The 11,670-nt window shown below is 63.2% G+C and overlaps 2 protein-coding genes across 6 annotated transcripts; both read left to right on the top strand.

Moving 5' to 3' along the window:
* The first annotated feature begins 213 nt into the window (after nucleotides 1-213).
* Nucleotides 214-7,708, top strand: SIDT2 (SID1 transmembrane family member 2). Of its 4 annotated transcripts, XM_052697311.1 has the most exons (28): nucleotides 217-440; nucleotides 1,259-1,380; nucleotides 1,454-1,615; nucleotides 1,689-1,734; nucleotides 1,811-1,912; nucleotides 1,991-2,074; nucleotides 2,168-2,279; nucleotides 2,356-2,421; nucleotides 2,523-2,616; nucleotides 2,949-3,004; nucleotides 3,206-3,217; nucleotides 3,304-3,375; nucleotides 3,458-3,532; nucleotides 3,731-3,793; nucleotides 4,034-4,155; nucleotides 4,230-4,303; nucleotides 4,410-4,476; nucleotides 4,598-4,671; nucleotides 4,751-4,874; nucleotides 4,957-5,074; nucleotides 5,139-5,275; nucleotides 5,358-5,466; nucleotides 6,037-6,113; nucleotides 6,206-6,252; nucleotides 6,512-6,617; nucleotides 6,716-6,826; nucleotides 6,900-7,013; nucleotides 7,091-7,708. In XM_052697311.1, exons 1-28 carry the CDS (start codon nucleotides 243-245, stop codon nucleotides 7,151-7,153), a joined length of 2,607 nt encoding a protein of 868 aa, XP_052553271.1. In that variant the 5' UTR covers nucleotides 217-242; the 3' UTR covers nucleotides 7,154-7,708. The 4 variants fall into 4 exon arrangements, with proteins under 4 accessions (XP_052553275.1, XP_052553271.1, XP_052553274.1 ...); XM_052697314.1 differs by lacking the exon at nucleotides 3,731-3,793 and having other exon boundaries at nucleotides 218-440; XM_052697312.1 differs by lacking the exon at nucleotides 3,206-3,217 and having other exon boundaries at nucleotides 219-440.
* Nucleotides 7,709-8,552: 844 nt separating this feature from the next.
* On the top strand, nucleotides 8,553-11,398 carry TAGLN (transgelin). 2 transcript variants are annotated; one of them, XM_052697253.1, is made up of 5 exons: nucleotides 8,553-8,611; nucleotides 9,940-10,156; nucleotides 10,246-10,423; nucleotides 10,500-10,602; nucleotides 10,710-11,398. In XM_052697253.1, exons 2-5 carry the CDS (start codon nucleotides 9,977-9,979, stop codon nucleotides 10,849-10,851), a joined length of 603 nt encoding a protein of 200 aa, XP_052553213.1. In that variant the 5' UTR covers nucleotides 8,553-8,611; nucleotides 9,940-9,976; the 3' UTR covers nucleotides 10,852-11,398. The 2 variants fall into 2 exon arrangements, with proteins under 2 accessions (XP_052553213.1, XP_052553212.1); XM_052697252.1 differs by having other exon boundaries at nucleotides 8,553-8,627; nucleotides 9,958-10,156.
* Nucleotides 11,399-11,670: the final 272 nt, after the last annotated feature.

Genomic DNA, 11,670 nt, shown 5'->3' with positions numbered 1-11,670 from the left:
CCCGGCACCGCCCGCCGCCCCCCGCGTCACTTCCCCGGCCCGGCCCTATGAGCGCGTGTCACCGCCCTGACGTCACCGCCGGCCCCGTGTTTACAGCCGTCCGCGGAACGGGGCGATCCGAAGTGCCGCCGGCAGCCCCGCGCCCCCCCATGGGGCTCCGCGCCCCGCCGCGCCCCGCCTGACCGCCCCGCGCCTCCCCCCGACCCGCGGCACGGCAGCCCCGAGCCGGGGATGCGGGCACGATGCCCTCCGCCGGGGCCGCCGCGCTGGCCTGGGCGCTGTTTTGGCTGCTCGCCCCTCCGTCCGCCCTGCCCGAACCCCTGGACCCGAAGAAGAACGTGGAGCAGAAGGACGCCGTCTTCGACAAGATCTACACGGACTGGGTGGCCGCCGACACGCTCAACATCTACGCCTTCAACCACACGGTGCTGAGGAACAGGGTGAGCCGGCGGCCGCGGCAGGCAGCGAGCGGGGGCTGGCGGGGGGGGGGGTGGTTGGTGTTCTCTTTTAAGGGGTGTGTTCCCCTTTTGGGGGGTGAGTTTCCCTTTTCATAGGGCGTGCATTTCCTATTTCTGGAGTGAGTTTCCCTTTTTGGAGGTGTGTTTTGTTGTGGGGTTTTTTTGGAGGGGGATGTTTCTCATTTGGGGGTTTATTTCCCATTTTTGGGGATGTTTCCCACTTAATAGAATCATAAAACCACAGCATGGCTCAGGTTGGAGGGGAGCTCAAAGCCCACCCAGTGCCACCCCCAGCTGCCCCCCACCAGCTCAGGCTGCCCAGGGCCCCATCCCACCTGGCCTGGAGTGCCTGCAGGGATGGGGCACCCACAGCTCTCTGGGCAGCAGCGCCAGCGCCTCACCGCCCTCACATCCAACATCTCCCCTCTTACCATGTCAAGCCATCCCCTCACTATCCTATCAGCCATTCCCCCTTGTCCTACCATTTTAGGGCTCATTATCCCAATTCAGGGTTTATTTCCCATTTTTGGGGCCGCGTTTCCCATTTCAGGGCACATTTCCCATTCCCTGCTGCCCCGGCACCAGGCATAAATCAGTGCCTCTGCTGACCCAAGGAAACCAGGCAGGCCAGTGTCACCGCCTGGGGTGACGGTGTAGCCGGGCACTGGGGACAGCCCAGAATCCCACAGAAGGGAGGCGTCCCCCCAGCAGCAGGGGCCGACACGTCTGCCGGCGCAGGCTGAGCAAAGTCCACGCGCCGGGGGAAGGTCCTGCCAGGCCAAAGTGTCACCTTCCCACAGACGGAGGGAGTGCGGGTGTCGGTGAACGTCCTGTCCGACCACAAGGACCTGCCTGTGCTCTTCGTGGTGAGGCAGAAGGAGGCGGTGGTCTCGTTCCAAGTGCCACTCATCCTTCGGGGGCTGTGAGTATCGATGCGGCTGAGGCTCCCAGGGCTGTTGGCACAGCGTGGCACAGCTCCCGTCTGCCCTCCGCAGGTACCAGAGGAAATACGCCTACCAGGAGGTGAGCCGCACGCTGTGCCAACCGCAGACCAAGGTGGAGGTGGAGACCCAGCACTTCTTTGTGGACGTTTCCACGCTGTCCCTCAACGCCTCCTACCAGCTGCGGGTCACCCGCGTGGAGAACTTTGTGCTGCGGTGAGGAACCCCCCTCCCATCCCCTGCCTGCTGCCCCGCCAGGCGGCCCTCATCCTCTCCGTGCTCTCTGCAGGACGAATGAAGCCTTCGCCTTCAATGCCACAGCATCACAGCCGCAGGTGAGGGGCTGTGCTGGGGCAGAGGGGCGGCACCAGGGGCAACAGCGCAGGGAACGAGGTGTCCTTCTGCCCACAGTACTTCAAGTATGAGTTCCCCGACGGAGTGGACTCGGTGATTGTGAAGGTGACCTCAGCCATGGCCTTCCCCTGCTCCGTCATCTCCATCCAGGACATCCTGGTAGGATGGGGCTCAGGGTCTCACCGGGCAGCCCTTAGTGCTCAGCTGAACTGATGGGCCCGTCCCTCTGCCCGACAGTGCCCCGTCTACGACCTGGACAACAACGTGGCTTTCATCGGGATGTACCAGACTATGACCAAGAAAGCGGCCATCACGGTGCAGGTGGCTGTGGGGGGGATGTCCCACCCCATAGGGTCCCACACGTCCCACCTGGGCGCTGCTGACCCCTGTCTCTCCCCAACATGGACACTGCAGAGGAAGGATTTCCCCAGCAACAGCTTCTATGTGGTGGTTGTGGTGAAGACAGAAGACGAGGCCTGCGGAGGAGCCCTCCCCTACTACCCCCTCTCCAAGCGCACCTCCCCAGGTACTCACTGTGGGGCTCGTGCTGGGGATGGGGCCGGGCCCACGTGGGGCTGACTGTTGGCTTTGCCTTCCCACAGATAAGCCAGTGGATCAGCACAACCGGCAGAAGATGCTGGAGGTGATGGTGTCACCGGCCATAACCTGTAAGCCTGGGTGGGAGGTGGCTCCGGGTGCCGTTAAGGGCTGGGGGCTGCCGGGTGGTGCAGGGACCAGGGGTTGCTGCTCACCCTGAGGCTCTCTGCAGCGGAGGCGTACGTGAGCAGCATGCTCTTCTGCCTCGGCATCTTCCTCTCCTTCTATGTCATCACGGTGCTCATCGCCTGCTGGGAGAATTGCCGGTGAGGTCCCACGCTCCCACCCTGCTCCAATTCAGAGACCTGCCACCGCATCCCCTCCTAGTTCAGTGTCCATCCTCAGTGCCATGCCCCCTCCCGGTGCCATATCCCAGCCCTGGTGCCATGTTCCTGTCCCAGCGTTGTGTCCCAGCCCCTGTGCCACATCCCTCCCAGCGCAGTGCCCCCTCACGGTGCCACATCCCAGCCCTGGTGCCGTGTCCTATCCCCAGTGTCATGTCCCATTCCCGATGCCATGTCCCAGCCCCAGTGTCGTGTCCCCTCCCAGTGCTATGTCCCAGCCCCGCAGTGCAGCTCACGTCTGGTTCCTTTGACAGTCAGCACAAGAAGAAAGGGCTCTTGGCTGCCATGGACTCGCCCAGCCTGGACACGGGTGAGGGGTTGGGGGCATGTGGAGGGGATGTGCCTGGGGCTGGTGGGTCCTTCTCCTCTTTCAAGCCTTTCCTGTGCCAAAGAGCAGAGGCAGGGATGTCCGAGGGTTTGTCTTCTCTGCTCTGGGGCTGACGCGGCTGAGCTGGGACTTGGGCAACTGACTGAATCTCTCTCTTTTTCCATGTCTTTCTGGGACCCCCAGCATCCTTACTGGGTAGGTGCTGGCACTGCTGCACACCAGGCGGGCGCAGCCCCGTGTTGGGGTGCTGATGGTGCTGTGTGTCCCCTCCTGCCTTGCAGGGCACGCCCACAGCATCCCAGACTCCTTCCTCGGGCATGCCCCCTACGTGGGCTGTGGATACGGCTCCTTTGGTGAGTGCTGCACACCGGCCCTCGCCCCATGCCTATGGGGCCAGCAGCCGTGCCACCATGCCCACCCCCTCTGTTTTTGCAGAGAATGGTTCCTCCTGCAGCACCGAGGCCATCACAGACAGCATGGGCTCTGCAGACGTCTCCTATGGATACATGGGTGTGTGTGGGGCTGCTCCAAGGGCACAACCAGTGATGTTCTCGCTCCATCCATGGCAGCTCCTCGTTGCCAGCCTGCAGCAGGGGCTCCAGCTGGGCATCACCAACTGGCGAGGCGGTGATACGTGGGGTGCTCCCGAGGTGCCGGCGGTGGGCTCGGCTCCCGTCCTGCCCCAGTAACTCTCGCTTTCCTTTAAAGGGCAGGAGCAGTTCAAGCGGCGCATCCCCTCCTCCCCGATGAGGCACCAGTGCATTGCCATGGGTAGATGTTGGTCCGAGCAGGGGCGGTCCAATCAAAGCAATCTGCCCTGCCCAAGCCTGACGCTGGGCACAGACCCAGCCGTGACCTCGGCCCCAACGCGGCCGCATCCCAGGGTGTAGCTCTGCTCTGCGCCCCGTCCCGCCCCGGCGGGGAGGTGTGGGTGTAATTGGGGTGATTGCTGCCGGGGAGGAGCCCTGGGGGCTCAGTGCAGCCCTGCTGACCTCCCTGTCTCTGCTGCAGGAGAGCGGTCGCTGGAGAACGTGGCCGGCCGGCCGCGCCTGGATTCCCTCAGCTCTGTTGAAGAGGACGACTACGACACGCTGGCCGACATCGACTACGACAAGAACGTCATCCGCACCAAGGTGCGAGCTGTGCCCATGCGTTGCCACGCCGTGCCGTGCTGCAGGCACTGCCCTCACCCTGCTTCTCCTTCCAGCAATACCTCTGCGTGGCTGACCTGGCCCGCAAGGATAAGCGGGTGCTGCGGAAGAAATATCAGATCTACTTCTGGTGAGCAGGAGATGGCTGGAGGGCTGGGGATGTGTCCCGGCAGTGCCTCTCCCACTGCTGCAGGTGGGTGGCAGTGACATTGGTGACACTGCTGTGCCCCTCCCAGGAACATTGCCACCATCGCTGTGTTCTACGCGCTGCCCGTCGTCCAGCTCGTCATCACCTACCAGACGGTGAGCAGGCGGTGCTCCCACACCACGCTCTGCAGCAGTGGGGATGTGCCCGTGTCCCTGGCTGTTCCCAAATCTCCTCCCACTTCTCCTCCTCCTCCTCTCATTGCACTCACATCTGTAGGTGGTGAACGTCACCGGCAACCAGGACATCTGCTACTACAACTTCCTGTGTGCCCACCCGCTGGGGAACCTCAGGTGAGACAGTGGGGTCCTGGCACGAGGCAGGGCTGTGGGTGTGGGTCCCAGGGCACTGATGGGCTGAACCCCCCTGCAGCGCCTTCAACAACATCATCAGCAACCTGGGCTACGTGCTGCTGGGCTTGCTCTTCCTGCTCATCATCCTGCAGCGGGAGATCAACTACAACAGGGCGCTCATGCGCAATGACACACGCGCCCTGGTAAGAATGCTCAGCCACCAGGCCGTGTCCCCAGAGAGCTCAGCTCCCCCAGGTGCCGATTCCCTCCTCTCTGCCCCTGCAGGAGTGTGGCATCCCCAAGCACTTTGGGCTCTTCTATGCCATGGGCACGGCGCTGATGATGGAGGGGCTGCTCAGTGCCTGCTACCACGTCTGCCCCAATTACACCAACTTCCAGTTCGGTGAGTGCCATCCCAGCAATGTGCTGGGAGCTGCTGCAGCCCTGCTCACCGCTCCGTCCTGCAGACACCTCCTTCATGTACATGATTGCTGGGCTCTGCATGCTGAAGCTGTACCAGAAACGGCACCCAGACATCAACGCCAGTGCCTACAGCGCCTATGCCTGTCTGGCTGTTGTCATCTTCTTCTCTGTCATTGGTGTGGTGAGTGCGGGCGTGCTGCGGGGCTGGGCACGGTGTGGGGTGGCCACTTGCCCACCTGCTGGTCACTGGGCTCTCCACGTAGGTCTTTGGCAAAGGCAACATGGTCTTCTGGATCATCTTCTCTATCATGCACATCATGGCCACATTGCTGCTGAGCACCCAGCTCTACTACATGGGGCGCTGGAAGCTCGGTGAGGGCTGAGTGTGGGTGTGCAATGGGGGTTGTGCTGCAGGCAGCAGGGATGGGAAGGGACGAGGTGGGAGGGGACAAAATGGGATAGGTTGAGGTGGGGGGGAAGGGATTGGTTGGGGTGAGATGGGTTGGGTTGGAATGGGATGGGATGCAGTGGAAATGAGATGGATTGGATTGGGTTGGGATAGGATGGGATGCAATGGGTTGGGTTGGAAGGGGATGGGATGGGAAGAGATGCGATGGGATGTGTTGGGATGAGATGGGATGGGACAGAATGCGATGAGATGAATTGGGTTGGGATAGGATGCAATGGGATGGGATGGTTGGGATGGGGTGCAACAGAATAGCATGGATTGGGTTGGGATGTGATGGGATGGGATGGAATGTAATGGGATGCAGTGGCGTGGGATGGGATGCAATGGGTTGGATCGGTTTGGGATGGGATTCAGTGAAATGGGATGAGGTGTTGAGTTGGGTTGGGATGTCCGGCAGTCAGATGGGTTGGGATGGGATGCAGTGGGATGGGACCAGCTCTGTGCCCCCAGTACTACATTCCCACTCTCTGCAGACACAGGCATCCTGCGCAGGATCCTTCACGTGATGTACACAGACTGCGTCCGGCAGTGCAGTGGCCCCATGTACGTGGTGAGTGATGGCACTGGAGGGGAAGGGACATTGCTGGCCACCAGCTCAGGAGAGGGGCTGTGCCCCTTCACCCCGCTTGTCTTCCTTCACAGGACCGAATGGTGCTCTTGGTTATGGGAAACATCATCAACTGGTCCCTGTAAGTGCAGAACCAGGAGCAGGCGAGACCCCCATGCAGCTTCCTCTGTGCCCAGCCCCCCCCATGCCTGCTGCTGCTCCCACCCTGCTCCCCTCGGCCCCATGTGGGCTGAGGATTCCCAGCTCGTGACAGCTGTGAGCCAAGCACAGCATGAGCCCCCAGTGCTCCTTCAGTGCCCAGAAGAGCAGAACCAGAGAGCGGGCAGTAGGGCATGGGGGGGGGGAGTCCCCAGGCTCTGCTGACCCCGCTGCCTCCTCAGCGCCGCCTACGGGCTCCTTGTGCGCCCCAATGACTTCGCTTCCTACCTGCTGGCCATCGGCATCTGCAACCTGCTCCTCTACTTCGCCTTCTACATCATCATGAAGGTGTGAGCTGCAGGCTGGCCATGCGGGCACCCGGGCCTGGTGGGAGGGCGGCAGGGGTGGCCCCTCGGGGGTGTGCAGTGACCCACCATCTCCTCCAGCTCCGCAGCGGTGAACGCATCAAACTCATCCCCCTGCTCTGCATCATCGGCACCTCTGTGGTCTGGGGCTTTGCACTCTTCTTCTTCTTCCAGGGTCTCAGTACCTGGCAGGTAGGTGTGTGGCTGTGCTGGGTGTGGGGCAGCTGGGGGGCAGACACGGTGATGGCTGCCCTTTCCTGCTCAGAAAACACCAGCGGAGTCCCGGGAGCACAACCGTGACTGCATCCTGCTCGACTTCTTTGACGACCACGACATCTGGCACTTCCTCTCCTCCATTGCCATGTTTGGTTCGTTTCTGGTAGGTGCTGCCCGCTGCACAGATCCCACTCCCCATCACTGCTGCCCGTCCCACTGCCGCCCCGCTCCCCTCCGCAGGTGCTGCTGACGCTGGATGACGATTTGGACTGCGTCCAGCGGGACAAGATCTACGTCTTCTAGAGCCTGGAGGAGGGGGGCCAGGCACGGTGTGGCACCCAGGGACCCGCCGTCCTACTGCTCCCCAGTGCCACAACCCAGGGCTGTGCCAAAAGCCCAGCAGGACCCCATGGACCGTGCCTGCGCTGTGGGTCCCCACCGGATGCTCCGTCCTCATCGCCATTCCCACAGCAGGCCGGGGTCCCTTGGCCCCACTGTACCTCCTGCTCACCGTGCCATCCTGGGGGCTGCCCAGCACAGGTCCTCGCCAAAAGCGGTTCTGGGGATGCGCTGCGGTGCCCGGCCCTAATCCTGCACTGGGACTGCGCCCATCCTTGGTGATAAGTGACACTGGAAAGGCGCTGGTGGGCTGCCCGTCCCGCAGCTCCACACACACCGGTGTGGGACCTTCAGTGCCTAACGCCCAGGTGTGGGGCACTGCGATGCCTTCGCACCCCAGGGCGGCCATGGGGCTCAGAGCCTCTCGGGGTTTTTATTCTCCCGTCCGCTGCTCCTGCAGTGCTCAGCACTCAGCTGGGCTCCGGGCGGCTCACATTAAAGTCTCTGCACTTTACAGCAGCTGCTGCCTCCTGTGGGGCTGGGAGTGGGGTTGGGACTGGGGCTGGGGGCTCGGTGGGTGCTGCTGGGTGTCAGCCACATTCCAGGCGTAGGGTTCTGTGTGCTGTTGGCTGCAGGCATTGGGTTGGGGTGTGGGGGGATGGATGTGTGGGGTCCTGGGGCTGCACCCCTCGCTGAGCACACAGGATTCCCAGAGGAGAAGCTTGGAGCTGTGGCTGTGCCACGTGGCAGCTCCTGGCACTGCAGAGAGGGTCGGGCAGAGCCCAGGACGGTGTGGCTGTGCCAAAGTGTGAGCCCTATCACACCCCATCCCAACATCAACTCTGCCCCCCACCCTGCTGTATCCTGCCCACCCCACTGGGGCAGAGCAATAGCCAGGACCTGTTGTGCCCTGGCAGGATGCCTGTGGGATGCCCATCGCCTCGCAGCCCTGCGCTGCCCAGCCCTGCCTCAGCTGTGCTCTCCAAGAGCCCCTGTGCGCACCGCGGCCATCCCATACCCCAGCCTCGCACCCGCTGCCCCCCGTGCCCCCACCCACCAGGAGCCTCCCATCCCTGCAGTGAGCACAGGGGAAAGCCAGCCATGAAGTCAGGGCAGAAAACTCCGCGAGCGCCTGCCTATAAAAGGATTTACTTCATCAGAGCCCCCGGGCCCTGCTTCCTCCCTGCCTCAAAACCACTGGGGCTGAGGCACGCAGGGAATGCTCCGGCACGGGCTTTAGTCACTGGTTTTCGGAGTCTTTCCCCAAATATGGTGCCTGGGCCGGAGTCATGGTGTGCTGTGGGGCTGGGGGAGGGCTGGGGGCTGTCCCGTGGGCCGCTGACATCACTGTCCGGCCTTTTAGCGCAGCGTCGGCCTCCGAACTGTGCAGTGTGCTGGCACCCACCGAGCATCGCCGCTCGCCTCCGAGTCGCTGCTTGTGAGTCCTGCGGGGTTGTTGGAGGGAGGGTGTGCTGTGGCTGCCGTCCCCTGGGATGGGGATGCTGCTGCGGGGATGAGGATGCTGCTCCCCACATTGGGATCCTGCTCCCCACATTGGGGTCTTGCTCCCTGGATTGGGATGCTGCTCTCCAGGATGGGGATGATGCCGTGAGGATGGGAGTGATGCTGCTGGGGTGGAAATGCTGCTGGCTGGGACGGGAGTGATGCTTTCTGGATTGAGGTTCTGCTCCTAGGGTGAGGGCTGCAGCTCCCTGGGCTGGGGATGCTGCTCAGGGCATGCTGCTGCCCCTGGTACTCAGCACCACTTTGGTGCCGCTGCTCTGTGGCTCACAAGAGCAGTGTTGGTGGGTGCTGGCTCGACCCAGCCCCAGCTGTGCAGGAGAAGCAGACACAGCCCCCAGTGACTGAGTTCCTGCAGGAAAGGGGCATGGCACAGTGCAGGGAGACAGGTCAAGAGGTGGGTGTGGGGTTGGTCTGGGTTCAGCGGCGTTGGAGACAGAGCTCAGGTCTGTCTGCAGGGCTCGTGGGGTCCTGTGCTGCTGGCAGAGAGCAGGCTGTATGTTCTGCTCCGCCCCACGTGTGCTCTGCTTTGCTCTGCGTGCTGTGCCAGGGCTCCGTGCCGTCCTGCAGCAGTTGGGAGGCTCTGCCCAGTGGATGGTATGAGCTGGCTGCTGGGGAAGCCCAGGGAAGGAGTGAATGTGGGAACCATGCGTGTTGCTCCATGGCCCAGCCCCAGCACCCGGCTGGCTTTAACCCAAGCAGGGAAGAGCAAGGCCAGCTCTGTGAGGGTTTAGCTGCTGGCTCCCCACCACCTCTCCCTCCTGGCATCCATCCTGACATCCTCTGGCGCTGCCCACCACAGCCACCCTGTGCTCTGCCCGCACCATGTCCTTACAAGGGCACGGGACAGCTCCTGCCATGGCCTGGCCCCGCTGGCGCTGGCATGAGGACATGCCCATGGCACTTTGCTGTGCCACAGCCACCCAGCTCCACTGCCTGCTCCCTTCCTGGGCGTCTGCAGGCAGCTCCAGCCATGACCACCCAAAGCTGGGGACGTCCACACCAGCAGGAACTGGCTGCTGGCGGAGCGAGATGGGCACGAGGCAGTGCAACCCAAGCAAGGCAGATCTGGGTAGGAACCATCCACCTGGGTGCGCTACAAGGATCACGGCCGTGCTCACGCCTCCAGATCTCCATTGGCATCGACGGCCATTGCCTGCCCTGGGATGAGCTCAGGGAGGATGCCATGGGATGCAGCACGCTGGGTGTGGGGGCTGGCAGCCCCTCACGGCCCCCTCCCGCTGCAGGTCTCTGCCCACCGCAGCCATGGCAAACAAGGGCCCAGCCTATGGCATGAGCAGGGACGTCCAGTCCAAGATCGAGAAGAAGTACGACGATGAGCTGGAGGATCGCCTGGTGGAATGGATCGTGGCTCAGTGTGGGTCCAGCGTGGGCCGCCCGGACCGGGGCCGCCTGGGCTTCCAGGTCTGGCTGAAGAACGGCATTGTAAGTGCAAGGCTGGAAGGGTGGGAGGCTGCGATGCGGTGCAGCACGGCACAACACAGCGCAGAGCTCAGCCTCTCCTCTGCCTGCAGGTCCTCAGCCAGCTGGTGAACAGCCTCTACCCTGACGGCTCCAAGCCTGTCAAGATCCCCGACAGCCCTCCCACCATGGTCTTCAAGCAGATGGAACAGATTGCCCAGTTCCTCAAGGCGGCTGAGGACTACGGTGTGGTCAAGACAGACATGTTCCAGACTGTCGACCTCTTTGAAGGTGTGTGCCTGGGTGGGTGGGGGGCTGCAGGCGGGGGGCTCACAGCACTCACTGAGAGGGTGCTGCCTTCTCATAGCCAAGGATATGGCGGCGGTGCAGAGGACACTGGTGGCCCTGGGGAGCCTGGCGGTGACCAAGAACGATGGGCATTACCATGGGGATCCCAACTGGTTCATGAAGTAAGTGGGAGCACAACCCTGGGGTCGAGGGTTGAGGCTGATGGCCTGGGGGTCGGGGTCGGGGGGGGGCGTGGGGGTGCCCCATCGCCTCTCTCTGTTCCGTGCAGGAAGGCGCAGGAGCACAAGCGGGAATTCTCCGAGAGCCAGCTGAAGGAGGGCAAGAACATCATCGGCTTACAGATGGGGACCAACAAGGGCGCATCACAGGCGGGGATGAGCTACGGCCGACCCCGGCAGATCATCAGCTAGGCAGCCCCCCGCCTCCCCCAGCCCCAGCCAGGACCTCCGTCTCCGCTCCCTCTGTCCCGCGTGCCGCAGCTGCTGGGGCAACGGCGACTCCAACCGCCCCTCACCGATTGGTATTTATTGAAAACAAAAAGCCAGCCAGCCCAAACGACCCTTCAGCGCCTCGACCGGCAGCACGCACCGAGCGGCGGCCCCCGCGGCGATGCTGGGGCAGCCCGGCCGCGCTCTGCCGTGCTCGCTCCGGCTCCCAGGCGGCCTCTCGAGCTCTCCTCTTCTCTCCGGCCTCGCACGCTCCCCGCTTCACCCCTGCGAGCCCCGCCGCGAGCTGGTCCTGCCCCGCTGTGCCGAGCCGCGCTCGTGGGGACCCACGGTGCCCCATGGCCCTCCCTGGGGCGGGCGCGTGCCCCAGCACCCGGAGCCACCCTGCCTGCCCACCACCCCGCACCGGCCAAAAGTCACTCCGGCAGAGATCCTTGCAAATGGGGAGAAAAGAAAATTGGCCTCGGTTTTGTACTTCGTTTTTGTCAAAATTAAAAGGTTGTTCATCTAACGCGGCGTGCCGAGGTTTCCTCCTGTGGGCATCCAGGGAAGCCAAAGCCCTGGACAGGTGGATGGTGCCGAGTTTGGGGTCTCTACACTCCCCCAATGGCTGCTGCCATTCCTTCTTCCACCTGCCCAGGCCATCGCTCACCCGTGCCGGGGGCAGCCCCGGCTGCAGGGAAACAGAGTACAGAGGGCTATGGGCACCCAGGAAGGCAGCTCCACGGCCCCGGCACTGCGTGACGCAGCTTCCCAACCCAAGCAAAGCCTGGAAGGGCAGAG

The sequence above is a fragment of the Tympanuchus pallidicinctus genome, unplaced genomic scaffold (genome assembly GCF_026119805.1).
Source record: "Tympanuchus pallidicinctus isolate F22 unplaced genomic scaffold, pur_lepc_1.0 scaffold30, whole genome shotgun sequence".
Lineage (NCBI taxonomy): Eukaryota > Metazoa > Chordata > Aves > Galliformes > Phasianidae > Tympanuchus > Tympanuchus pallidicinctus.
The sequence above is the reverse complement of the archived record's forward strand: the minus strand, read 5'-3'. Positions and strand labels throughout refer to the sequence as shown.

Excerpts from the sequence above, each read along its gene's own strand:
- SIDT2 (XM_052697311.1), top strand. The coding sequence starts at position 243 with ATGCCCTCCGCCGGGGCCGCCGCGCTGGCCTGGGCGCTGTTTTGGCTG. Across the intron at positions 2,280-2,355 it reads CTCCAAGCGCACCTCCCCAG|ATAAGCCAGTGGATCAGCAC; the intron begins GTACTCACTGTG and ends GCCTTCCCACAG. Across the intron at positions 6,253-6,511 it reads AACATCATCAACTGGTCCCT|CGCCGCCTACGGGCTCCTTG; the intron begins GTAAGTGCAGAA and ends CTGCCTCCTCAG.
- TAGLN (XM_052697253.1), top strand. The coding sequence starts at position 9,977 with ATGGCAAACAAGGGCCCAGCCTATGGCATGAGCAGGGACGTCCAGTCC. Across the intron at positions 10,157-10,245 it reads TCTGGCTGAAGAACGGCATT|GTCCTCAGCCAGCTGGTGAA; the intron begins GTAAGTGCAAGG and ends CTCTGCCTGCAG. Across the intron at positions 10,603-10,709 it reads GATCCCAACTGGTTCATGAA|GAAGGCGCAGGAGCACAAGC; the intron begins GTAAGTGGGAGC and ends TGTTCCGTGCAG.